At 52.7% G+C, this 26922-nt stretch overlaps 1 protein-coding gene and 2 long non-coding RNA genes across 4 annotated transcripts; all 3 read left to right on the plus strand.

Moving 5' to 3' along the window:
* Positions 1–10511: 10511 nt before the first annotated feature.
* On the plus strand, positions 10512–17826 carry LOC135424361 (uncharacterized). The gene is made up of 7 exons (XM_064675550.1): positions 10512–10647; positions 10855–10988; positions 11737–11775; positions 12498–12599; positions 15327–15398; positions 16080–16197; positions 17487–17826. The coding sequence occupies exons 1-7, from the start codon at positions 10512–10514 to the stop codon at positions 17537–17539; spliced, it is 654 nt and encodes a 217-aa protein (XP_064531620.1). The 3' UTR covers positions 17540–17826.
* Positions 17827–19980: 2154 nt separating this feature from the next.
* On the plus strand, positions 19981–23467 carry LOC135424266 (uncharacterized). 2 transcript variants are annotated; one of them, XR_010435137.1, is made up of 4 exons: positions 19981–20365; positions 20910–20983; positions 21088–21189; positions 22328–22859. It is a non-coding gene; the product is annotated as an uncharacterized LOC135424266 (long non-coding RNA). The 2 variants fall into 2 exon arrangements; XR_010435136.1 differs by lacking the exon at positions 22328–22859 and adding an exon at positions 23383–23467 and having other exon boundaries at positions 19982–20365.
* A 414-nt stretch (positions 23468–23881) lies between these two features.
* LOC135424265 (uncharacterized) lies at positions 23882–26414 on the plus strand. The gene is made up of 3 exons (XR_010435135.1): positions 23882–23988; positions 24670–24787; positions 26077–26414. It is a non-coding gene; the product is annotated as an uncharacterized LOC135424265 (long non-coding RNA).
* Positions 26415–26922: the final 508 nt, after the last annotated feature.

Below are 26922 nucleotides of genomic sequence, written 5' to 3' on the forward strand. Positions count from 1 at the left end.
AGCTACTGCTGAGAGAGCAGAGCTGGCAGTGCAATAAAGCTTGTGGGTCTCGAGCTGAAATCACTGAGGGGCTGGGGTAGGGACAGGGTTCTGGGCTTGGGACTGTAACACTTGGGCAGGAATCCGCGTGGGGAGGAGATAGGGCCTGTGGCACCGTCGCTGAAATCTCTGTGTGGCTGTGGAACTGGGATTATAATTGGGAATGTGGACTGAGAGGCTGGGGCTGAAATCAGCATAGTGCTAGGATTGCATCTGTGGAGCTGGGAGGGTGTCTGGAGCTCAGATAGGGCCTGTGGCCCCATCGCTAAAATCCCTGAGTGGCTGTGGCATAGGGATTTAATGGGCGGGAATGTGGATGGGGTGGGTGGAGCTGAAGTCAGTCTAGGGCTGTGCTTGTGTCTTTGGAATTGGGATAGGAATTTTGGGGCTGGAGGAGCAACTGAGGGACTGGGATTGGGAGTGTGAGGGTGGAGCTGGAAAGTGGCAGAGCTGGAGCCAAGCTGAAGATCCTGCAGTGAGAACCTGGAGCAGCTTCCCGTGGCGGCGAGGCAAGATGCAGAGCTACTGCTGAGAGAGCAGAGCTGGCAGTGCAATAAAGCTTGTGGGTCTCGAGCTGAAATCACTGAGGGGCTGGGGTAGGGACAGGGTTCTGGGCTTGGGACTGTAACACTTGGGGCAGTAATCAGAGCAATCACTGTGAGATAGGGCCTGTGGCACCGTCGCTGAGGTGGCTGTGTGTGTGATATAGGGATTGCTGGGTGGGAATGTGGATTGGGTGGGAGAGCTGAAATCAGTCTAGGGTTGTGCTTGTGTCTTTGGAATTGGGATAGGAATTTTGGGGCTGGAGGAGCACCTGGGGGACTGGGATTGGGAGTGTGAGGGTGGAGCTGGAAAGTGGCAGAGCTGGAGCCAAGCTGAAGATCCTGCAGCGAGAACCTGGAGCAGCTTCCCGTGGCAGCGCTGGCAAGATGCAGAGCTACTGCTGAGAGAGCAGAGCTGGCAGTGCAATAAAGCTTGTGGGTCTCGAGCTGAAATCACTGAGGGGCTGGGGTAGGGACAGGGTTTGGGCTTGGGACTGTAACACTTGGGCAGGAATCCGCGTGGGGAGGAGATAGGGCCTGTGGCACCGTCGCTGAAATCTCTGTGTGGCTGTGGAATTGGGATTATAATTGGGAATGTGGACTGAGAGGCTGGGGCTGAAATCAGCATAGTGCTAGGATTGCATCTGTGGAGCTGGGAGGGTGTCTGGAGCTCAGATAGGGCCTGTGGCACTGTCGCTAAAATCCCTGAGTGGCTGTGGCATAGGGATTAATGGGCGGGAATGTGGATGGGGTGGGTGGAGCTGAAGTCAGTCTAGGGCTGTGCTTGTGTCTTTGGAATTGGGATAGGAATTTTGGGGCTGGAGGAGCAACTGAGGGACTGGGATTGGGAGTGTGAGGGTGGAGCTGGAAAGTGGCAGAGCTGGAGCCAAGCTGAAGATCCTGCAGTGAGAACCTGGAGCAGCTTCCCGTGGCGGCGAGGCAAGATGCAGAGCTACTGCTGAGAGAGCAGAGCTGGCAGTGCAATAAAGCTTGTGGGTCTCGAGCTGAAATCACTGAGGGGCTGGAGTAGGGACAGGGTTCTGGGCTTGGGACTGTAACACTTGGGGCAGTAATCAGAGCAATCACTGTGAGATAGGGCCTGTGGCACCATCGCTGCAGTGGCTGTGTGTGTGATATAGGGATTGCTGAGTGGGAATGTGGATTGGGTGGGAGAGCTGAAATCAGTCTAGGGCTGTGCTTGTGTCTTTGGAATTGGGATAGGAATTTTGGGGCTGGAGGAGCAACTGAGGGACTGGGATTGGGAGTGTGAGGGTGGAGCTGGAAAGTGGCAGAGCTGGAGCCAAGCTGAAGATCCTGCAGTGAGAACCTGGAGCAGCTTCCCGTGGCGGCGAGGCAAGATGCAGAGCTACTGCTGAGAGAGCAGAGCTGGCAGTGCAATAAAGCTTGTGGGTCTCGAGCTGAAATCACTGAGGGGCTGGGGTAGGGACAGGGTTTGGGCTTGGGACTGTAACACTTGGGCAGGAATCCGCGTGGGGAGGAGATAGGGCCTGTGGCACCGTCGCTGAAATCTCTGTGTGGCTGTGGAATTGGGATTATAATTGGGAATGTGGACTGAGAGGCTGGGGCTGAAATCAGCATAGTGCTAGGATTGCATCTGTGGAGCTGGGAGGGTGTCTGGAGCTCAGATAGGGCCTGTGGCACTGTCGCTAAAATCCCTGAGTGGCTGTGGCATAGGGATTAATGGGCGGGAATGTGGATGGGGTGGGTGGAGCTGAAGTCAGTCTAGGGCTGTGCTTGTGTCTTTGGAATTGGGATAGGAATTTTGGGGCTGGAGGAGCACCTGGGGGACTGGGATTGGGAGTGTGAGGGTGGAGCTGGAAAGTGGCAGAGCTGGAGCCAAGCTGAAGATCCTGCAGTGAGAACCTGGAGCAGCTTCCCGTGGCGGCGAGGCAAGATGCAGAGCTACTGCTGAGAGAGCAGAGCTGGCAGTGCAATAAAGCTTGTGGGTCTCGAGCTGAAATCACTGAGGGGCTGGGGTAGGGACAGGGTTCTGGGCTTGGGACTGTAACACTTGGGGCAGTAATCAGAGCAATCACTGTGAGATAGGGCCTGTGGCACTGTCGCTGCAATGGCTGTGTGTGTGATATAGGGATTGCTGGGTGGGAATGTGGATTGGGTGGGAGAGCTGAAATCAGTCTAGGGCTGTGCTTGTGTCTTTGGAATTGGGATAGGAATTTTGGGGCTGGAGGAGCACCTGGGGGACTGGGATTGGGAGTGTGAGGGTGGAGCTGGAAAGTGGCAGAGCTGGAGCCAAGCTGAAGATCCTGCAGCGAGAACCTGGAGCAGCTTCCCGTGGCGGCGCTGGCAAGATGCAGAGCTACTGCTGAGAGAGCAGAGCTGGCAGTGCAATAAAGCTTGTGGGTCTCGAGCTGAAATCACTGAGGGGCTGGGATAGAGCTGGGGGCTAGAATATGGACTGGATGCTTTGGTCAGGTACTGTTGGTTTTGAGTAGAAATTACTGTGGGATTGGGATTGTATTTTTGTGCGCATTGGGGAGTCTAGTAATCCTATTGCAAGCCATTGGAGGGAACTGGGAGTACTGGGTAGAGTCAGCTGTTCTATGGGGAAGGCCCAGGTGTTAACAATGAGGGGGAGGAGGGGCCAGGACTTGGGCTGAGGCCCCTTGGCTGTTGTTCGGAGTCAGGAGCTGTAGCAGGACTTCTTAGACCATGACTCAGGTGAGTGTTTCAATTTCACCTTTCCAGTCCCTTCCCACTGTCCCCAGTCCCTCCCTACTCTTCCCAGTCCCTCCTGAGTCCTTCCCAGTTTCTCCCAAGTACCCCAAACCCCATCCCAGTGCAGCCAGTCCCCTCCCTGTTCCTTCCCCAGTGCTTCCACTACTTTCCAGTTGCTCCCACTGCACCCCAGTCCCATCCCAGTCCATCCCTAGTACCCTCAGTCCAACCAAGCTCCCTGTGCAGTTCCCTCCAGAACCTCCCCAGTGCTCCCAGTCCTTCCAAAGTTGCCTCAAACCCATTGCAGTCCCTCTCCAGTGGCCTCAATCCCATCGCAGTTCCCTTCCCAGTGATCCCACTTGCTCCCAAGTGCCCCCAGTGCAGCCCAGTCCCAACCCAGTGCCCCTGGTACCTTCCCAGTGCCCCCAGTCCCTCCTAAATGATTCCTAGTCCCTCCCCAGTGCTTCCAATCGAATCCCAGTCCCTCCCCAGTCCCTTCCCAGTACATCTGCGCCCCATCCCAGTGGTCCCAGTCCCTCCTCAGAGATTCTCAGGCCCATCCCAGGCACACTCTCCAGTCCCCTCCCCAGTCCTGTCACAGTCCCCTTGCAGTCCCTTCCCAGTCCTATCCCAGTCCCTGCAGTCCCTTTCCCAGTCCCATCCCAGTTCCCTTTCCAGTGACCTCAGTCCCATCCCTGTGCCCACCCAGCACATCTCAGTCCCATCTCAGTGCCTGTAGTCCCACTGTCCCCAATCCCTCCCCAATGACCCCTGTCCCATCCCACTTCCCCCAGTCCCGTGCCCCTAGTGCCAGCCCAGTTCTCCCCAGTCCATCTCCAGTGCCCTCAGTCCCATCCCAGTCCCTCCCTACTACCCCCAGTCCCTCTCCAGTGCCCCTAGTCTCAGCCCAGTGCCCCTAGTCGCACCCAGGGCATCCAACTCCCTTGAAGTGTCTCCAGTCCCATCCCAGTCCCTCCCCACTGCCCCCAGTCCCTCCCCAGTGTGTTGTGCTCCTTTTCCCTGTGCATCCCATTCCCATCCCAGTCACTTCGTAGTCCCTCCCTGCTCCCTCCCCAGTTCCCCCAGTCCTAGCCCAGTGCCCTCACTCTCATCCCAGTCCCTTCCCACTTCTCTCAGTGCAAGCCAGTGCACCCATTCCTTCCCAAGTGTCCTCCTGCAGTGCAACCCAGTCCTTCCCCAGTTTGCCCAGTCCCATCCCAGTCCTTTCCCACTGCCCCCAGTCCCATCCCAATTCCCTCACCAGTGATCCGAGTCCTATCCCAGTGCTTCCCTGCTGTATTACCGTCCCTCCACAGTGCACCCCTGTCCTTCCCTACTGGCTCAGTCCTATCCCAGTTCCCTCCCCACTGACCTCAGTCCCATCCCAGTGGTGCCCCAGTGTGTCCTAGTACCTCCCCAGTGCCTCCAGTCCCTCCCCAGAGAATCCCAGTCCCAGCCCAGTTCCCCCACGTGCCCCCAGGGCCTCTCCAGTGCCCTCAGTCCCGGCCCAGTCCCTCCCCAATGACCCCCAGTCCCATCCCAGTGTCCCCTCCCCGAAAATCTCACTCCTATCCCAGTGCATCTCACTCCTATCCCAGTGCCCCCAGTCCCACGGTCCCCAGTCCCTCCCCAATGACCCCCAGTCACATCCCAGTGCTCCCAGTCCCCCCCCCCTAAAAATCTCAGTCCCACCCTAGTGTCCCCACTCCCAGCCCAAATCCCCCCAGTCCCTCTCCAGTGTCCCCAGTCCCATCCCCATCCCTCCCCATTGCCCCCAGTCTCTCCCAGTGCATCCCAGTCGTTTTCCATGATGCAAGAGGCACAGGGGGCATGAAATCCCTCAGCTGCTCTGAGGTTCTACAATTCAGTTGTTCTAAATTAGGTAATTTTCTTGGTGACCAATTTGAGTTGTTAGACAGCGCAGACTGCAGAAGCATTTTTCGTTGAACTGATTGTTTTTTAGTTTATTTTAAAGCTGTCCTAAAAACTCTACACTGGTGTGTGTTCGCTGCACCTGCACTGGGGGCTGCAGGGAGAAGCAGATGGGGGAGGTTTGCTCTCTGCCCCTTTCCCACCTTCCCCTCGGTTCCCTGGGACTCCAGGGAATCCCAGCTCCCCTTGGCTTCTCCGGGGGCCTCATGGCAGGGTTTCTAAGTGTGACCCTGAGATTTTCTGGCCTTGGAACTTATTGCTGTTTCAGGGCATGGCTCACCAGGCAGTCTGACTTTTAACACTTCCTGGGGCAGGAGAATTGCAGCAGAAGAAAGCAAAGGAAGCCCAGAGCCAGGACTAGGAAGGCCCAAGCCTCTGGCAAGCCCAGGCCTTGCTGCTCGGTGCTGATTGTGCTTGCGGCTTGTTCCTCACCATTCGGTTCCCAATGAGAGGGGAGCAAGAGGCAGAACAGCCCGCTGCTGCTGCTGCTGCTGCTGGGGCTGAACTGTCTGCAGTGCCCGGGGGCCGGGCAGGACTTGGCCCCGATGCCTGCATTGCTCTGCAGCGGCCAGGAAGGGGTCACAAAAGTCATCCCCCCGCCTGCTGTGCTGCACAGCAGGGGCTGGCTAGGCCGGTTCCCGGCCGGGGGAGCCCGGGGGAGGCCGTGCTGGGGCTGAGGGGCTGCTGCTCTCTGGGCCTCTCGGGGTTTGCCTTGGAATCCCAAAGCCTGGGCCTGCATGGGGAGATGAGACAAAGGTGACTCTAAATTGGTTTCTTGTGGAGTGTTTTGGGGCCGAGTTAATGCTCTTGGCTTGTTGTGTGTCAATTCCCAGCCTCGGTCAGGGCTTCCCAGGGAGCGCTGCTGCTGCTGCTACCGCCGGGAGAGAGAAGTCCTTTGGGAAGCTGGGCTAGAAGGGCAGGTTTCAGGGAAGAAAGGCCCGTCCTCGCGAAAGGCGCCGCGGGTCTCGCAAGGGGGGGGCGCGGCTGCAGTGCCGTTCCCGGCCGTGTCCGCCAGGCGGCGACTGCGAGGCAGCGCCCGGCGGTCGGGGCGGGCTGGGAAGCGGCGCCTGCGCAGAGCGAGGCGTTGGCCGGGCCGGGCCTGGAGCGCTCGGGGCGGCCGGGCCGGGCCTGGAGCGCTCGGGGCCGCCGGGCAGGGCAGGGGCGGGGGGTGGTGGTGGTGGGGGTAAGAGCAAGTTTTAGGGAAGAAACGCCTGTAGTGAGTAATCAGAAAAGAAGGGTGAAAGCCAAGAGCCTTTGACTTCCCCAGTGCACTTAATTTTCTTGTTCTCCTCTCTTTCAGGACAGGGAAAATCATTGACTTGGGTCCAGCAATGCCAAATGTGTTGGGGTGTGAGCAGCCAAAGCAAAAGGCTCCAGCCCCACCGACCAGTGCTGGGTGCACCTGGTGCTGCCCGTGGGGTGGGGTAAGTCGGAGGGAGACGTTTCTCTCCTCCTGGCTGTTGGCATTTGCTCTCTGGGCTCTGTTTCCCACTGCAGGCTGGTCCTTGCCATGCTGGGAAGGGTGGAGAGGAAGGGGCGAAGGGCTGGGTGAGCGTGGGGTCCCTGAGCTGTGGGGTTGGGCTGTGCTGAGTGGGGCAGGTGGGTCCCCATTGGTGAGCCCGAGCCTTGGCTTGGGGGTTCAGGAGCCCGGGGGGCCGAGCTTTGCAGCTCTGCCAGGGCTGGGGCTGACACAGCGCTGGGGGAGAACCTGGAGCTGGGCTGGGCCGGGGGACAGATGCAGGGGAGCTGGGGGAGGGTTTGGGACTCCCTGGGGGAAAAGGAGGGATGGATGGGCTGGATGGAGCCACAGGCCTGTACTCCTGGGAACACACTTGTCCAGGGCGCTGGGATCTGGGTCAAACTCTAGTTCCCCTCGTGTCCAGGGGTGCAGGGTCTGAGGGATTGGATTTCCCTGGGGGTTTGCAGGAGACCAGGAGTGAGAGGAAACGCAGTGCCAGAGCAGGCTGCGTTTGCCTCTGAGGACAGAGAGCCTGTGGGCTGAGGTGAGATTGCTGTGAGTGTTGGGATGAGCATTCCAGGGAACTAGGAGCTTGGAATTCCAGGTGCTGATGGAACCATTGCCTTAGGTGTGTTTAGTTTGTGTCTGTGGGAGCTGGGATTCGGGCTGGAGAGCTGTTGCTGGGAACAAAGGGTGGAGAAAACCTGCTCCACGGATGTGTAAAGAAGGATGAAGTAGCAGGGAAGGGGAGTATTTCTATACAGTATCAATATTCTCCATGTGGGATGGAGCAGCAATGGGGGTGGTTGGGTTTGGCCTGGGCCGGTCAGGATCTGCCATAAACAACCCACCAGACCCTGAACCCTCACTGGACATGTCCAGCCCCTCAACAGAAACCCAATTTCTTCATTAACTGTTACAGAGGAAAAATGGTTGGTAATTGCTTCTGATCTGTGAAGAATCTCCTTTGGAATGATCAAGCAGAGAGCGTACCAAGGCAGGCAGAGCATTTCTTTTGGCTCTTTTTTTTTTTTTTCTGGTTTGTCATTTTCTCTTTGGCTTCAATGCGGTTTGTGTGCTCCTGTTCAGGAAGCAGCATATTTTTACCTTGAAATTCAGGGTGGTTTTGTTTGTTTGTTTAGGGTTTTTTTCTTTCCCAGTTGAATCAGACCTTCCGTGCGTAGTCCGGTGTTGTCCTACAGGTCTGCTTTGGTGCTGGGTCAGAGACAGAGAAGGGAAATGACTTTTCATTCTCTTCCAAGCAGAAGTGGGAGGTTGTCTTGTCCCTCCCCAAAGCACTGCAGGCACATGGGAGTAGCTCAGTGCTACTCTGAGAAACACCCGTGAGGGAGAGGTTTAAGTCTTAATGTCAACGCTCTGGTCTCTTAGTGGCAAAGACTGGGTCCTACAGTCCCAGCCTGATGAGGGAGAACAGGAACCTCTGTTCTTCGTGGCAAACCTTCTGTTACTCCTTGTGCAGTCTTTTCTTTCCGTTGTATGTGTTACTGTCCAGAATCTCTCTAAGGAAAGCTGTTAGAAATTTAGAGGTAGGACTGGAATTTGGGTCTGTTCCCCACAAATTCCTGCAAAGCCTGAAGGACTGGGCTGATGACTGCTCTTAACAAAGGTGGTTTATTAATATTCCTTCAGATTTCCCTCAGCTCTGGGCAGGACAGGCAAGGGTTCGGGTCGGGAATTGTGCAAGCAAGACCTGTTATTTCTCCTGTGCGTGTGTCAGTTTGGCAGGGCTGGGACAAGGAGGACTCGTGCGGGCACCTCCAGAGACAGCGGGAACGGGAGCGTGCTGCAGAGAAGGAAAGTTCCAGGGGGTGGGTGCTGAGAAATTTGTCCTTCCCTTGCCCTGTGCTCTGCACTTAGCAATGGGTCAAGTGCAGAAGTTTCCTGGGGACCCTGGGAAATGATGCCGGGTCTGCTAAGAAAAGTGGGGCCAAAGGAGCAGGACCTGGGTCTGCGAGCGTGGGAGAAACAAGGGCCGGGTCATCCTCTGCCTCCAGGAGGGAGGGCAGCAGGAAAGGCCACGGACTAAAGCACTGAAGTGCCGTTCCCCAGGGAGCCCCTGCCCAGCACTGAACTTGCTTGTGCACTTGCTGTCCCTTTCCCAGCGGAGCCGAAGCGTCGGGTGCGGGTGCCGGGGGGATGGAGCTGCCAAGGACAAACTGGGAGGGTGTTTGCGAAGGAAGGGGGTAGAAGGAGCTCTTGACGTGCTTTTTTTACTTCTTCATCCCACAGAATTGCCACGAGAGGAAATACTTCAGAGGGGCTTCCCTCCAGATAAGCCCTGAATGTGCCAGGAGGTTTCAGCCGGGAGAAAGGAGCTGTGGAAGAAAAGCAGCCTAAAAATAGCCAGCGGGCATCATCAGGTTTTCCAGGCAAGAAGAACAAGGAGAGAGATGAGGGAATCGGGTTCCAATTCCTAATGATTTGGTGGGTGCAGGAATGATTTGTGTGTGTTTTCCAGTCCCTTTTGATTCCTGAGATGATTTTAAAATGATGGCTTTAGCAATCAACTAAATCGGAGGTGTTGTTTTTGAGAGGAAATGATGCCAAATAAATGCAGAGTTTTGGGTCAGTTTTTGGGATGATTTGAGTCAGTTTTTGGGGTCAGTTTGGGGTCATTGTTTGGGGTGATTTGGGTCACTTTTGGGTCAGCTTTTGGGGTGATTGGGGTCAGTTTTGGGTCAGCTTTTGGGAAGATTTGGGTCAGGTTTTGGGGTCAGTTTTGGGTCAGCTTTTGGGGTGATTTGGGTCGGTTTGGGGTCAATTTTTGGGGAGCACTGGGTGTTACTGGGGGTTGTTGGGGAGCACTGGGTGTTTCCTGGGGAGCACTGGGTGTTACTGGGGGTTGTTGAGGAGCACTGGGTGTTACTGGGGTGCACTGGGGAGCACTGGGTGTTACTGAGGGTTGTTGGGGAGCACTGGGTGTTACTGGGGAGCACCGGGAGAGCAAATGAAAAATAAAGGGAATAAAAAATAACCGAAATAAAAAAGGAAATATAAAATAGAAAAGAAAATTAAAAAAAAAAAAAGGCAAAAAAACTAAAAAGGAAATAAAATGAAAATGAAATAAAAGAGAAAAAAAAAAAAAAAACAACCCCTTCTTGGGCACCCCGTTTCCTCTCCTCCCCCCCCCCCCCGAACCGTAAATTGCGGGGTCATCACCCCTCGAATGTGAGAAGGGGACCCCAAAATGTGGGTGAGGGAACCCCAGGGAGCCGAAAAAGCGGAGGGGGAGCCGCAGTAAGAAAGCGAAGCCGGGCGGTCGGGCGGCGGGGTGGAAGGGGGGAGCCAAGGTGGCGACGCCGGCGCGTGCGCAGTCGTTGGCAAGACGCCGGCGATCACGTGGTAACTGAGGGCAGCCAGGAGAGGGAACGGCGACGCATGCGCGGTGGCTCTGGTGCCGGTGCAGCGCTCCCTGCTCGAGCTAAGGGCCGGTTCCGGCGGCAGGGCGGGACTGGCGGTCTCCCGTCTCTCCCGGGGTGCGTGTGGGGGGAATAACATGAAGATTTTTTGGGGTGAAAGCGCAGAAATTAGCGAGGAGGGACGCTAATTTGGGTAAACTCGGTCACCGGAAGTAGAGAGCGACCGGAAGTCCTCCAAGGCCCCGGCGCGGAAGTCCGCCAAGCCCACAGTAAAGATGGCGCCGCCAGGACCGGAACGACCACACTAAAGATGGCGGCCCCGGCCCGGAAGTCCGCCAGCCCACAGTAAAGATGGCGCCGCCAGGACCGGAACGACCACACTAAAGATGGCGGCCCCGGCCCGGAAGTCCGCCAGCCCACAGTAAAGATGGCGCCGCCAGGACCGGAACGACCACACTAAAGATGGCGGCGAGAGCGCCCCTCCCCCCCCCCTCCCCCCTTCGCTTCAGAGAGGCGTTTATCCTGTTGCCTGACCTCCGCCGCCACCCGGACCCCCGCCCCGCGCCCGCAGCGCCGTCTCCCCGCGCCGCTTCCCGCTGTGGGGACAGGGCGGGGCGCTCCGCGGCGCCGGGCGCAGGCGGCAGGTTCGTGGGCGGCGGCAGGCACCGGCGCGCGCAGCCCCCGTCTCGGCACCGCCCCCCGCCCCGCTCCCGCTCCCGCTCCCGCTCCCGCCCCCGCCCCGCTCGGTCCCGCCGTGGCCTGGAGATGCTGTCGGGGTTGCGCCGCCGCCTTCCCCCCCTGGAAGCGACCCACGGCGGCAGATCCGACGGAGATCGTCCCCGGGGTAACCTGGGCGCGGTGGGGGACGCGGCGGGGGGGCGCGGCCGCTCTTCTGCCTCTCCCGCGGCCATCGGCGACTGCAGGCAGGGGAAGCGACAGGCAAGTTTCTCGCCTCTGCGGAGAAACTTGCACCTGCGTGCCGCCGCAGGGCCGGGTTCGGATGTGCCCTGGCATTGCGCCCCCCCCTCCCCCGCGGGGAGGGTCTGCGCTGCCTCGGGGCCCCTGTGTGTGCTGCCGGGAGAGAGAAATCCTTTGGGAAGCTGGGCTGGAAACAGCAACTCTGTGAACTGCTCAGCTTTTCCTAGGGAAGGGCAGGTTTTAGGGAACAAAGGCCCGTACTCGCGAAAGGCGCCGCGGGTCTCGCCAAGGGGTGGGGGGGGCGCGCGGCTGCAGCGCCGCGCGCGGCTGCAGCGCCGCTCCCGGCCGTGTCCGCCAGGCGGCGACTGTGAGGCGGGGCCCGGCGCTCGGGGGCGCTCTCGCAAGCGACGCCCCCGGGAAAGCGGCGGGCTTTGGGCGCTGCCGGCCTTCCCCCGCAGTGCCCGGGCTGGCCCGGCGCCTGGCAAAACCTCTGAGGGAAAAGGCAAGCAACAGCTGCGCTTCTTCTGCCCTTTCTTTAGCCAGGGACTGGAACACGGACAAAATCAAGGGGCTCTTTGACCTGTGCAGGCTCCGAGCATTTTTCAGCCTTCCCTAGCAGGGCATTCTCACCCTCTGGAAAGCTGAAAGGCTTTAACAGCTGGAGACGCGCCTGCAGCTGTGCAGATTAATGTAGTTTCTTTTAGGAAACAAAGGGGAAGTTTTCCTGTTGTGAGCCTAAATACCGAGTCTACTCTGCTTTTTCAATCAGGTGACGAAGCTTATGGAAAAAAAGACCAAAGGCCTCGAGGTGAGTACATTCTACCGAGTTCTGCTTTTCTGGGATCGGTTTGGGAAAATCACGTGGAATTCTAAAAAGCTTCTCTCCGTGTTTTCTAGTTGTTTTTTCAGCCTTGGTCTAAGTTTCCTGTAGAAAAGGGCATAGAATTATTAGAACAGACAAACTAGGCTTTCTCGGGAGAGATGGAAGAAAAGGCTGCTGATTCCAGTTCTGCTTTTCTCGTCTTCCCTTCGACTGTCATTTTCTCTCCCCTGCTGTTCAAATAGGCAGCAATTAATTGCTCTGCTGAAGAGTCTGCTGTACTAAGTGTCTGTCAAATTGATGCCTTCAACTCAAGACAGCACCTGCTACTTAGTTACAAAAAGTTCCTCACAGGAAATTTCCAGGCGTGCCCATAAATCTCCTTGCTGTTTGTTTGGGAGAACAGGGTTTTCTCGTCTGTAACAGAATAGTCGTGGCATTTGCTATGGAATGCTGGTGGCAATCTAGTCAGAAGAGGACCCCGTGCTTCACTAATTTTGCCTTTTTGCTGTTGGGGGTGACTTCTTCCCAGGGATGTTCTTCTTGATCCCCCGGGGCAAACGGAGGTGTCAGCGTCAGGAGCCATCCTAACTGAGGCCCTGGTAGGTCAGTGCTTTTTGTGTGACTGGACGGTGAAGCTGTCTGTGGGAATGACCTGGCTAGTGCTCAGTGTAGTCCTAATTAAGGTGTCTTTTACTCCGTGTTCCCAGGCTCCCTCTTTCCCTTCGGTCGCCGTGGGTGTGCCGGCCGCCTCTGGCAGGACTAACCCTGTGGCTTTTATGTCCAACGTGCTGTGCTGTGTGTGCCTGCAGGTAAGAAAAGCTGGGAGTGCAGTCCCTCTGCTTTGATTGCTGTGTCTCTTGGGTAGTGATTTTGGAAGCGGCGCCCGCGCAGGGCGAGGCGTTGGCCGGGCCGGCGCCTGAAGCGCTCGGGGCCGCCGGGCAGGGCAGTGCCCGGCTGGTGGGTGCCTCGCAGAGAGAAGAGCCTGGCCCTGGGAAGGCAGGAGCCTGGTCTCAAGCTGCTCTGGACCGCTGTGGGGATGAGTTTGAAGTTTTGGGATCACTTGTTTCTGTTCCTACCTTCCCACTGAAAACAATAACTTAAGAAGTTCTCCTCTGGACTGGTCCAGAGAAATTGTGGAGTCTCCATGCCTGGAGATGCTTAAAACACTTTTGCTCAGGCAAAGTTGTGAGCAACCTCTTCTGCCTAATCCCGCTTTTTGAGCAGGAGAGACTGGACTAGATGATCTCCAGAGGTATTGTCCAACCCCCACCATTCTGTCCTTCTGTAAAGGGGCTTGGCACTGCCCTTTTGAACTGTAATCTGTTGATGACCTGTGTTGAGGTCACACTGCAGCTTGTTACACTGCAGCTTGTCACACTGAATGGCAGCCTGAATAATTTAATATTGAACTGTGATTAATCACAAGATGAAAGCTCAGATAGGCTGGTAAGAGGCAGTGTTCTTTGCTGCAGCATTTCCCACCTGAGGTAATTTTCCTTGTTCTGAAAGTGTCAAGTACAGTTGGGCAATGTACTACGTAGGAAGAAGGGAAAGAATCTCAAAAGCAAATAAATGAACAAAAAAACCCTTTATATTTGCTTGTGCAAGAAGAAGATTGTTATTCCACTCAACCAGGTTTTGAGAGGACAAATTAATTGTTTCTCTGACAACAGTATACACTGGAGGCTGTTAATGATCCCATAGTCTGTGCTAAAGGTTTTAGCTGATTGTGTTTGTCATCAGCTTTTACTAAAGAAAAAGCAAGCCTTCTTGGCTGTGTGGATATTACAGGAACGAAATGATTCCATTCATGTAGATAATGATAACAGAGCCAAACCAAAACTATTGTAAGTGTCCTGTGTGGAACAATATACAGAATTTCAAAAGGGATTGTAGTGGTCCCATATACAGAACTAACATACTTCCTGTTCCTTATTTGCTGATCAGGTCATGTTTATCTGCCTGTCAGGACTGTTGGAGCACTGGATGGAGAGCAGGTCATATGAGGAGGATTACGGAGTAAAAGGCAGCTTGTACTGAAGTGCAGGGAAAGTATAAATATTGATATATATTGGCACAGCGCCTGGCCTTAATGCTTAAAATCCTTTGGAGAGCTGTCTGCATATTTACTGTATTAATGATCAAATGCAAGGCTGTGTTGGGAAAGGTCTTCCATTTGGAAGTCAGTAGTTGAGACTGTCTTGCCTATGAAAAAGAGGGAGAATTTTCGTTAGAGGATGTAGGATTCTGGCTGGTAATAGTCTTAATTCAAGGTATTTTTAGAGAATTGATTTAATACAAGCAGAACAAATGGCCAGAAGTGTAACGAGAGACAAGTTGAAATTAGAAAGTAGATGTGCATTTTGAATGTATTGTCATAGCAACTGATTAAATTCTCCCTCTCTTGCTGTTCTGGGGACCTTTTAAATGTGCTTTGGCTAAATAAAAAGTATTAGACTATTTCAGAGCCAAAAGGTCAGTTCTTGTTGTCTCTTTTGCACTTTAATTCTAGTACACTGATACTTGCTAACCACTTATAACCCTAGATGCAGAATGAGAACTTGGGTTATTAACAATAAAGAAGTAAACAGCAGAAAGACTTGACCTTTCTTTTGAATTGCCCTACAGTGTTACAAAGTACCAAACAAACCTCCTTCCCCAAAGAAACACCCCCCAAAATACCCCAACAACTCACCAAACACAAAATCACCGACAACCAAAAAGCAGAAGTAACAAACATGAACAGCAAGTGGAGGAAGAGTTTGAAAGCGGGCTGGACAGAAGCAGAAGTGTTACTGCCCACTCTTAGGCCACTGTGCTGATTAAATGGGTGTTGTTAGGTTTAGATTAGTAGTTCGTTGTTGTTGGGTTTTTCGGTGGTGTTGATTTTTTTTGTTGTCGTTGTGGGGGATTGTTTGTTTGTTTGTTTTTATTTTGGTTTTTTTTCTGTATTAAAAATCTGGCTCAGTTACTCTCTAGTTCTGGTGTGTTCTCTTTTCCAGGTGGTTGGTGTTTCTGCAGTGTTTGGCACAGGACTGGGGGAGATTTTTACCCAGCTTTCTAAAGTTGTAGATGAGTAGGAGAGGTAAGGGGATAACTTCTGGTCCGCGACCCAGTGACCACTTCCTGAAGGTCCTGATTCATGAGTCTGCTCCTTTGATTTGAAGGAGTGTACAGTTGCCATAGCCAAGGTAGCTTAGGGTGTCCAGTATCAGCATAAAAAGCAGCAGTAAAAAGGAACTATTCAGGGATGATTTTTTGTGCTGTTCCGTGAAAAAGTAAAAGCTATCTGTGCCAGCAAGTCTGTGAAGTAATTTTTTTCTTGTAGTTCCATACCAAGTTTTGAATTGTTGCTGTTTTAATGAAGTATGTTCATTGATTTTGCATCCATTGGTTTCAGAATCCAAATCTGGGGAAAAAAGTACTGTCTTTCTGAAATGTCTCTCAAACATGAAAGCCTAGAGAAAACTTTTTTTTGTGAGTAAAAAGAAGCCTCCAGGATGATCCTTATGCAATACAAATCATGTGTTTTTCAGACTGAATGCACTCCCTTTATTCACCTTTTCAGAGAGTATCGGCCAGAATACGAGCGCCTGAGAAAAACACTGGTAAGTGTTTTTAGCTGTTTTACACCTGAACAGTGTATCTTGGGTCGCTTTTAGGCACACAATTGCCTTTATGTTGAGAGGGTCTAACATTTCATTTACTAGTCGTACTCACTGTGGGAAAACTCCTGTCCTGAAGGAGTCCACCATTTGCCTTTTTTTTCCTAGATGTGGTGGAGCATATCTTTACAAAACTAAAGATTTTGTAAAACAGATGTTGCTCACTGGTTTAGTGCTAATATTTGAGCTAATTGTGTGAAAATGATTGGGAAATAAGATTGTGTCTTCCATTCAGATGGACAGAGAGTTCTTAAAAATAAATTTCCAAAGGGATTTGTTGAGACTATCCCTGTATCTTCCTGCACCAGTGAAGAGTACTAGTTTGACTTAGTAAGAAAGACTGAATCGCAGTGCCAAAATCAGTAGCTCTGCTCACCTTGAGTTCTGGCTGTCCAAAGGACAGTTCTCTGCAGGCACAGCTACACAGAGTTTGGCTTCCCGGCGCTGCTGAAAACGTCCTAGAATCCCACCTGACTGGAGGTTGCTTTCCATGCTTAGTCAGAAGTTCTGTGTAACCTGAGTTGAAATGTAAGACCTGCGTAGTGACTTCTGCTCTCTGACTGGGGGACAGGCTGCTGGGTTTGGGTGAGGTTTCTCTTCTCCTGATGTTTTAAATGTTCTCAGAATCCACAGGTAAATCTTTGTCTACGGGAGAAAGCTCAAAATAAACAAAAGAGAGAGCAGCTGGAACACTTGTGGAAGGACATGGGCAGCGTGTGTGTGCAGGGCAGCACACTGGCAGGTACCTCCCCAGGAAGATAAAGTTTACTGCAGAAGTTTTCTGAAGAGTTTGCCTTGTGAAGTAGTACAGTGCTTCTTTGTCCTCACAGCAGAAATGTGAAAGCAGCTCCATGTTAGAGGAGCGGGGCTTTAGTTCCTGTGGGGTTGGTCACACTTAGCTCTTCCTGTGTCAGTCACAGGTTTGGAAGAAACCCCGCTGTGTAGCTAAAGCAGTGGACCTACTAGAAATAATGAAATACTTTAGAAAAGGCGAAACAGTCAGATCAGAATATGAGAAAGCTCTGCTGTTGGCTGCACTGTTCCTTAGATGAGGCGAGTAGGTGCTGATGGAGTCTGTCCTGTGTCTGGGATCCACAAGCAGCTTTCTGTCCCCTTAGAGCAGGTGTTCATTGCTGGGTTTCTGTGCAGATAGAAACCTTACCTTTAGCAAGCTGCTGTGCTGTGTGTGTGCCTGCAGGTAAGAAAAGCTGGGAGTGCAGTCCCTCTGCTTTGATTGCTGTGTCCCTTTGGTAGTGATTTTGGAGGGGAATCCCAGAGCGATTTGGTTTGAAGGGGACCTTCAAAAGCCAGCCTGTCTTCCGTGGGCAGGGACACCTTCCACTGTCCCCGGTTGGATGCTCCCAGTCCCGTCCAGCCTGGCCTGGAACACTTGCAGGGATGGGGCAGGCTCAGCTTCCCTGTGCAGTGTGCTCTAATATCTCTCCACTGGCATCCTGAAAAATGTTGTCAGCGTGTTTTGTTGGACGACGGTAAGCAGGACCTGGGTGAAAAGGACATTCTCTGAGGTGCTGGGAGAAGGAGGACTCGTGCGGGCACCTCCAGAGACAGCGGGAACGGGAGCGTGCTGCAGAGAAGGAAAATTCCAGGGGGTGGGTGCCGAGAAATATGTCCTTCCCTTGCCCTGTGCTCTGCACTTAGCAATGGGTCAAGTGCAGAAGTTTCCTGGGGACCCTGGGAAATGATGCCGGGTCTGCTAAGAAAAGTGGGGCCAAAGGAGCAGGACCTGGGTCTGTGAGCGTGGGAGAAACAAGGGCCGGGTCATCCTCTGCCTCCAGGAGGGAGGGCAGCAGGAAAGGCCACGGACTAAAGCACTGAAGTGCCGTTCCCCAGGGAGCCCCTGCCCAGCACTGAACTTGCTTGTGCACTTGCTGTCCCTTTCCCAGCGGAGCCGAAGCGTCGGGTGCGGGTGCCGGGGGGATGGAGCTGCCAAGGACAAACTGGGAGGGTGTTTGCGAAGGAAGGGGGTAGAAGGAGCTCTTGACGTGCTTTTTTTACTTCTTCATCCCACAGAATTGCCACGAGAGGAAATACTTCAGAGGGGCTTCCCTCCAGATAAGCCCTGAATGTGCCAGGAGGTTTCAGCCGGGAGAAAGGAGCTGTGGAAGAAAAGCAGCCTAAAAATAGCCAGTGGGGATCATCAGGTTTTCCAGGCAAGAAGAACAAGGAGAGAGATGAGGGAATCGGGTTCCAATTCCTAATGATTTGGTGGGTGCAGGAATGATTTGTGTGTGTTTTCCAGTCCCTTTTGATTCCTGAGATGATTTTAAAATGATGGCTTTAGCAATCAACTAAATCGGAGGTGTTGTTTTTGAGAGGAAATGATGCCAAATAAATGCAGAGTTTTGGGTCAGTTTTTGGGATGATTTGAGTCAGTTTTTGGGGTCAGTTTGGGGTCATTGTTTGGGGTGATTTGGGTCACTTTTGGGTCAGCTTTTGGGGTGATTGGGGTCAGTTTTGGGTCAGCTTTTGGGAAGATTTGGGTCAGGTTTTGGGGTCAGTTTTGGGTCAGCTTTTGGGGTGATTTGGGTTGGTTTGGGGTCAATTTTTGGGGAGCACTGGGTGTTACTGGGGGTTGTTGGGGAGCACTGGGTGTTTCCTGGGGAGCACTGGGTGTTACTGGGGGTTGTTGAGGAGCACTGGGTGTTACTGGGGTGCACTGGGGAGCACTGGGTGTTACTGAGGGTTGTTGGGGAGCACTGGGTGTTACTGGGGAGCACCGGGAGAGCAAATGAAAAATAAAGGGAATAAAAAATAACCGAAATAAAAAAGGAAATATAAAATAGAAAAGAAAATTAAAAAAAAAAAGGCAAAAAAACTAAAAAGGAAATAAAATGAAAATGAAATAAAAGAGAAAAAAAAAAAAAAAACAACCCCTTCTTGGGCACCCCGTTTCCTCTCCTCCCCCCCCCCCCGAACCGTAAATTGCGGGGTCATCACCCCTCGAATGTGAGAAGGGGACCCCAAAATGTGGGTGAGGGAACCCCAGGGAGCCGAAAAAGCGGAGGGGGAGCCGCAGTAAGAAAGCGAAGCCGGGCGGTCGGGCGGCGGGGTGGAAGGGGGGAGCCAAGGTGGCGACGCCGGCGCGTGCGCAGTCGTTGGCAAGACGCCGGCGATCACGTGGTAACTGAGGGCAGCCAGGAGAGGGAACGGCGACGCATGCGCGGTGGCTCTGGTGCCGGTGCAGCGCTCCCTGCTCGAGTTAAGGGCCGGTTCCGGCGGCAGGGCGGGACTGGCGGTCTCCCGTCTCTCCCGGGGTGCGTGTGGGGGGAATAACATGAAGATTTTTTGGGGTGAAAGCGCAGAAATTAGCGAGGAGGGACGCTAATTTGGGTAAACTCGGTCACCGGAAGTAGAGAGCGACCGGAAGTCCTCCAAGGCCCCGGCGCGGAAGTCCGCCAAGCCCACAGTAAAGATGGCGCCGCCAGGACCGGAACGACCACACTAAAGATGGCGGCCCCGGCCCGGAAGTCCGCCAGCGCACAGTAAAGATGGCGCCGCCAGGACCGGAACGACCACACTAAAGATGGCGGCCCCGGCCCGGAAGTCCGCCAGCCCACAGTAAAGATGGCGCCGCCAGGACCGGAACGACCACACTAAAGATGGCGGCGAGAGCGCCCCCCCCCCCCCCCCCCCCCCCCCCCCCCCCCCCCCCTCCCCTCGCTTCAGAGAGGCGTTTATCCTGTTGCCTGACCTCCGCCGCCACCCGGACCCCCGCCCCGCGCCCGCAGCGCCGTCTCCCCGCGCCGCTTCCCGCTGTGGGGACAGGGCGGGGCGCTCCGCGGCGCCGGGCGCAGGCGGCAGGTTCGTGGGCGGCGGCAGGCACCGGCGCGCGCAGCCCCCGTCTCGGCACCGCCCCCCGCCCCGCTCCCGCTCCCGCTCCCGCTCCCGCTCCCGCCCCCGCCCCGCTCGGTCCCGCCGTGGCCTGGAGATGCTGTCGGGGTTGCGCCGCCGCCTTCCCCCCCTGGAAGCGACCCACGGCGGCAGATGCGACGGAGATCGTCCCCGGGGTAACCTGGGCGCGGTGGGGGACGCGGCGGGGGGGCGCGGCCGCTCTTCTGCCTCTCCCGCGGCCATCGGCGACTGCAGGCAGGGGAAGCGACAGGCAAGTTTCTCGCCTCTGCGGAGAAACTTGCACCTGCGTGCCGCCGCAGGGCCGGGTTCGGATGTGCCCTGGCATTGCGCCCCCCCCTCCCCCGCGGGGAGGGTCTGCGCTGCCTCGGGGCCCCTGTGTGTGCTGCCGGGAGAGAGAAATCCTTTGGGAAGCTGGGCTGGAAACAGCAACTCTGTGAACTGCTCAGCTTTTCCTAGGCAAGGGCAGGTTTTAGGGAACAAAGGCCCGTACTCGCGAAAGGCGCCGCGGGTCTCGCCAAGGGGTGGGGGGGGCGCGCGGCTGCAGCGCCGCGCGCGGCTGCAGCGCCGCTCCCGGCCGTGTCCGCCAGGCGGCGACTGTGAGGCGGGGCCCGGCGCTCGGGGGCGCTCTCGCAAGCGACGCCCCCGGGAAAGCGGCGGGCTTTGGGCGCTGCCGGCCTTCCCCCGCAGTGCCCGGGCTGGCCCGGCGCCTGGCAAAACCTCTGAGGGAAAAGGCAAGCAACAGCTGCGCTTCTTCTGCCCTTTCTTTAGCCAGGGACTGGAACACGGACAAAATCAAGGGGCTCTTTGACCTGTGCAGGCTCCGAGCATTTTTCAGCCTTCCCTAGCAGGGCATTCTCACCCTCTGGAAAGCTGAAAGGCTTTAACAGCTGGAGACGCGCCTGCAGCTGTGCAGATTAATGTAGTTTCTTTTAGGAAACAAAGGGGAAGTTTTCCTGTTGTGAGCCTAAATACCGAGTCTACTCTGCTTTTTCAATCAGGTGACGAAGCTTATGGAAAAAAAGACCAAAGGCCTCGAGGTGAGTACATTCTACCGAGTTCTGCTTTTCTGGGATCGGTTTGGGAAAATCACGTGGAATTCTAAAAAGCTTCTCTCCGTGTTTTCTAGTTGTTTTTTCAGCCTTGGTCTAAGTTTCCTGTAGAAAAGGGCATAGAATTATTAGAACAGACAAACTAGGCTTTCTCGGGAGAGATGGAAGAAAAGGCTGCTGATTCCAGTTCTGCTTTTCTCGTCTTCCCTTCGACTGTCATTTTCTCTCCCCTGCTGTTCAAATAGGCAGCAATTAATTGCTCTGCTGAAGAGTCTGCTGTACTAAGTGTCTGTCAAATTGATGCCTTCAACTCAAGACAGCACCTGCTACTTAGTTACAAAAAGTTCCTCACAGGAAATTTCCAGGCGTGCCCATAAATCTCCTTGCTGTTTGTTTGGGAGAACAGGGTTTTCTCGTCTGTAACAGAATAGTCGTGGCATTTGCTATGGAATGCTGGTGGCAATCTAGTCAGAAGAGGACCCCGTGCTTCACTAATTTTGCCTTTTTGCTGTTGGGGGTGACTTCTTCCCAGGGATGTTCTTCTTGATCCCCCGGGGCAAACGGAGGTGTCAGCGTCAGGAGCCATCCTAACTGGGGCCCTGGTAGGTCAGTGCTTTTTGTGTGACTGGACGGTGAAGCTGTCTGTGGGAATGACCTGGCTAGTGCTCAGTGTAGTCCTAATTAAGGTGTCTTTTACTCCGTGTTCCCAGGCTCCCTCTTTCCCTTCGGTCGCCGTGGGTGTGCCGGCCGCCTCTGGCAGGACTAACCCTGTGGCTTTTATGTCCAACGTGCTGTGCTGTGTGTGCCTGCAGGTAAGAAAAGCTGGGAGTGCAGTCCCTCTGCTTTGATTGCTGTGTCTCTTGGGTAGTGATTTTGGAAGCGGCGCCCGCGCAGGGCGAGGCGTTGGCCGGGCCGGCACCTGAGGCGCTCGGGGCCGCCGGGCAGGGCAGCGCCCGGCTGGTGGGTGCCTCGCAGAGAGAAGAGCCTGGCCCTGGGAAGGCAGGAGCCTGGTCTCAAGCTGCTCTGGACCGCTGTGGGGATGGGTTTGAAGTTTTGGGATCACTTGTTTCTGTCCCTACCTTCCCACTGAAAACAATAACTTAAGAAGTTCTCCTCTGGACTGGTCCAGAGAAATTGTGGAGTCTCCATGCCTGGAGATGCTTAAAACACTTTTGCTCAGGCAAAGTTGTGAGCAACCTCTTCTGCCTAATCCCGCTTTTTGAGCAGGAGAGACTGGACTAGATGATCTCCAGAGGTATTGTCCAACCCCCACCATTCTGTCCTTCTGTAAAGGGGCTTGGCACTGCCCTTTTGAACTGTAATCTGTTGATGACCTGTGTTGAGGTCACACTGCAGCTTGTTACACTGCAGCTTGTCACACTGAATGGCAGCCTGAATAATTTAATATTGAACTGTGATTAATCACAAGATGAAAGCTCAGATAGGCTGGTAAGAGGCAGTGTTCTTTGCTGCAGCATTTCCCACCTGAGGTAATTTTCCTTGTTCTGAAAGTGTCAAGTACAGTTGGGCAATGTACTACATAGGAAGAAGGGAAAGAATCTCAAAAGCAAATAAATGAACAAAAAAACCCTTTATATTTGCTTGTGCAAGAAGAAGATTGTTATTCCACTCAACCAGGTTTTGAGAGGACAAATTAATTGTTTCTCTGACAACAGTATACACTGGAGGCTGTTAATGATCCCATAGTCTGTGCTAAAGGTTTTAGCTGATTGTGTTTGTCATCAGCTTTTACTAAAGAAAAAGCAAGCCTTCTTGGCTGTGTGGATATTACAGGAACGAAATGATTCCATTCATGTAGATAATGATAACAGAGCCAAACCAAAACTATTGTAAGTGTCCTGTGTGGAACAATATACAGAATTTCAAAAGGGATTGTAGTGGTCCCATATACAGAACTAACATACTTCCTGTTCCTTATTTGCTGATCAGGTCATGTTTATCTGCCTGTCAGGACTGTTGGAGCACTGGATGGAGAGCAGGTCATATGAGGAGGATTACGGAGTAAAAGGCAGCTTGTACTGAAGTGCAGGGAAAGTATAAATATTGATATATATTGGCACAGCGCCTGGCCTTAATGCTTAAAATCCTTTGGAGAGCTGTCTGCATATTTACTGTATTAATGATCAAATGCAAGGCTGTGTTGGGAAAGGTCTTCCATTTGGAAGTCAGTAGTTGAGACTGTCTTGCCTATGAAAAAGAGGGAGAATTTTCGTTAGAGGATGTAGGATTCTGGCTGGTAATAGTCTTAATTCAAGGTATTTTTAGAGAATTGATTTAATACAAGCAGAACAAATGGCCAGAAGTGTAACGAGAGACAAGTTGAAATTAGAAAGTAGATGTGCATTTTGAATGTATTGTCATAGCAACTGATTAAATTCTCCCTCTCTTGCTGTTCTGGGGACCTTTTAAATGTGCTTTGGCTAAATAAAAAGTATTAGACTATTTCAGAGCCAAAAGGTCAGTTCTTGTTGTCTCTTTTGCACTTTAATTCTAGTACACTGATACTTGCTAACCACTTATAACCCTAGATGCAGAATGAGAACTTGGGTTATTAACAATAAAGAAGTAAACAGCAGAAAGACTTGAGCTTTCTTTTGAATTGCCCTACAGTGTTACAAAGTACCAAACAAACCTCCTTCCCCAAAGAAACACCCCCCAAAATACCCCAACAACTCACCAAACACAAAATCACCGACAACCAAAAAGCAGAAGTAACAAACATGAACAGCAAGTGGAGGAAGAGTTTGAAAGCGGGCTGGACAGAAGCAGAAGTGTTACTGCCCACTCTTAGGCCACTGTGCTGATTAAATGGGTGTTGTTAGGTTTAGATTAGTAGTTCGTTGTTGTTGGGTTTTTCGGTGGTGTTGATTTTTTTTGTTGTCGTTGTGGGGGATTGTTTGTTTGTTTGTTTTTATTTTGGTTTTTTTTCTGTATTAAAAATCTGGCTCAGTTACTCTCTAGTTCTGGTGTGTTCTCTTTTCCAGGTGGTTGGTGTTTCTGCAGTGTTTGGCACAGGACTGGGGGAGATTTTTACCCAGCTTTCTAAAGTTGTAGATGAGTAGGAGAGGTAAGGGGATAACTTCTGGTCCGCGACCCAGTGACCACTTCCTGAAGGTCCTGATTCATGAGTCTGCTCCTTTGATTTGAAGGAGTGTACAGTTGCCATAGCCAAGGTAGCTTAGGGTGTCCAGTATCAGCATAAAAAGCAGCAGTAAAAAGGAACTATTCAGGGATGATTTTTTGTGCTGTTCCGTGAAAAAGTAAAAGCTATCTGTGCCAGCAAGTCTGTGAAGTAATTTTTTTCTTGTAGTTCCATACCAAGTTTTGAATTGTTGCTGTTTTAATGAAGTATGTTCATTGATTTTGCATCCATTGGTTTCAGAATCCAAATCTGGGGAAAAAAGTACTGTCTTTCTGAAATGTCTCTCAAACATGAAAGCCTAGAGAAAACTTTTTTTTGTGAGTAAAAAGAAGCCTCCAGGATGATCCTTATGCAATACAAATCATGTGTTTTTCAGACTGAATGCACTCCCTTTATTCACCTTTTCAGAGAGTATCGGCCAGAATACGAGCGCCTGAGAAAAACACTGGTAAGTGTTTTTAGCTGTTTTACACCTGAACAGTGTATCTTGGGTCGCTTTTAGGCACACAATTGCCTTTATGTTGAGAGGGTCTAACATTTCATTTACTAGTCGTACTCACTGTGGGAAAACTCCTGTCCTGAAGGAGTCCACCATTTGCCTTTTTTTTCCTAGATGTGGTGGAGCATATCTTTACAAAACTAAAGATTTTGTAAAACAGATGTTGCTCACTGGTTTAGTGCTAATATTTGAGCTAATTGTGTGAAAATGATTGGGAAATAAGATTGTGTCTTCCATTCAGATGGACAGAGAGTTCTTAAAAATAAATTTCCAAAGGGATTTGTTGAGACTATCCCTGTATCTTCCTGCACCAGTGAAGAGTACTAGTTTGACTTAGTAAGAAAGACTGAATCGCAGTGCCAAAATCAGTAGCTCTGCTCACCTTGAGTTCTGGCTGTCCAAAGGACAGTTCTCTGCAGGCACAGCTACACAGAGTTTGGCTTCCCGGCGCTGCTGAAAACGTCCTAGAATCCCACCTGACTGGAGGTTGCTTTCCACGCTTAGTCCGAAGTTCTGTGTAACCTGAGTTGAAATGTAAGACCTGCGTAGTGACTTCTGCTCTCTGACTGGGGGACAGGCTGCTGGGTTTGGGTGAGGTTTCTCTTCTCCTGATGTTTTAAATGTTCTCAGAATCCACAGGTAAATCTTTGTCTACGGGAGAAAGCTCAAAATAAACAAAAGAGAGAGCAGCTGGAACACTTGTGGAAGGACATGGGCAGCGTGTGTGTGCAGGGCAGCACACTGGCAGGTACCTCCCCAGGAAGATAAAGTTTACTGCAGAAGTTTTCTGAAGAGTTTGCCTTGTGAAGTAGTACAGTGCTTCTTTGTCCTCACAGCAGAAATGTGAAAGCAGCTCCATGTTAGAGGAGCGGGGCTTTAGTTCCTGTGGGGTTGGTCACACTTAGCTCTTCCTGTGTCAGTCACAGGTTTGGAAGAAACCCCGCTGTGTAGCTAAAGCAGTGGACCTACTAGAAATAATGAAATACTTTAGAAAAGGCGAAACAGTCAGATCAGAATATGAGAAAGCTCTGCTGTTGGCTGCACTGTTCCTTAGATGAGGCGAGTAGGTGCTGATGGAGTCTGTCCTGTGTCTGGGATCCACAAGCAGCTTTCTGTCCCCTTAGAGCAGGTGTTCATTGCTGGGTTTCTGTGCAGATAGAAACCTTACCTTTAGCAAGCTGCTGTGCTGTGTGTGTGCCTGCAGGTAAGAAAAGCTGGGAGTGCAGTCCCTCTGCTTTGATTGCTGTGTCCCTTTGGTAGTGATTTTGGAGGGGAATCCCAGAGCGATTTGGTTTGAAGGGGACCTTCAAAAGCCAGCCTGTCTTCCGTGGGCAGGGACACCTTCCACTGTCCCCGGTTGGATGCTCCCAGTCCCGTCCAGCCTGGGCCTGGAACACTTGCAGGGATGGGGCAGGCTCAGTTTCCCTGTGCAGTGTGCTCTAATATCTCTCCACTGGCATCCTGAAAAATGTTGTCAGCGTGTTTTGTTGGACGACGGTAAGCAGGACCTGGGTGAAAAGGACATTCTCTGAGGTGCTGGAGAAGGAGGACTCGTGCGGGCACCTCCAGAGACAGCGGGAACGGGAGCGTGCTGCAGAGAAGGAAAATTCCAGGGGGTGGGTGCCGAGAAATATGTCCTTCCCTTGCCCTGTGCTCTGCACTTAGCAATGGGTCAAGTGCAGAAGTTTCCTGGGGACCCTGGGAAATGATGCCGGGTCTGCTAAGAAAAGTGGGGCCAAAGGAGCAGGACCTGGGTCTGCGAGCGTGGGAGAAACAAGGGGCCGGGTCATCCTCTGCCTCCAGGAGGGAGGGCAGCAGGAAAGGCCACGGACTAAAGCACTGAAGTGCCGTTCCCCAGGGAGCCCCTGCCCAGCACTGAACTTGCTTGTGCACTTGCTGTCCCTTTCCCAGCGGAGCCGAAGCGTCGGGTGCGGGTGCCGGGGGATGGAGCTGCCAAGGACAAACTGGGAGGGTGTTTGCGAAGGAAGGGGGTAGAAGGAGCTCTTGACGTGCTTTTTTTACTTCTTCATCCCACAGAATTGCCACGAGAGGAAATACTTCAGAGGGGCTTCCCTCCAGATAAGCCCTGAATGTGCCAGGAGGTTTCAGCCGGGAGAAAGGAGCTGTGGAAGAAAAGCAGCCTAAAAATAGCCAGTGGGGATCATCAGGTTTTCCAGGCAAGAAGAACAAGGAGAGAGATGAGGGAATCGGGTTCCAATTCTAATGATTTGGTGGGTGCAGGAATGATTTGTGTGTGTTTTCAGTCCCTTTTGATTCCTGAGATGATTTTAAAATGATGGCTTTAGCAATCAACTAAATCGGAGGTGTTGTTTTTGAGAGGAAATGATGCCAAATAAATGCAGAGTTTTGGGTCAGTTTTTGGGATGATTTGAGTCAGTTTTTGGGGTCAGTTTGGGGTCATTGTTTGGGGTGATTTGGGTCACTTTTGGGTCAGCTTTTGGGGTGATTGGGTCAGTTTTGGGTCAGCTTTTGGGAAGATTTGGGTCAGGTTTTGGGGTCAGTTTTGGGTCAGCTTTTGGGGTGATTTGGGTTGGTTTGGGGTCAATTTTTGGGGAGCACTGGGTGTTACTGGGGGTTGTTGGGGAGCACTGGGTGTTTCCTGGGGAGCACTGGGTGTTACTGGGGGTTGTTGAGGAGCACTGGGTGTTACTGGGGTGCACTGGGGAGCACTGGGTGTTACTGAGGGTTGTTGGGGAGCACTGGGTGTTACTGGGAGCACCGGAGAGCAAATGAAAAATAAAGGGAATAAAAAATAACCGAAATAAAAAGGAAATATAAAATAGAAAAGAAAATTAAAAAAAAAAAAAAAAGGCAAAAAAACTAAAAAGGAAATAAAATGAAAATGAAATAAAAGAGAAAAAA

This window comes from Pseudopipra pipra, chromosome 18, assembly GCF_036250125.1.
Source record: "Pseudopipra pipra isolate bDixPip1 chromosome 18, bDixPip1.hap1, whole genome shotgun sequence".
NCBI lineage: Eukaryota > Metazoa > Chordata > Aves > Passeriformes > Pipridae > Pseudopipra > Pseudopipra pipra.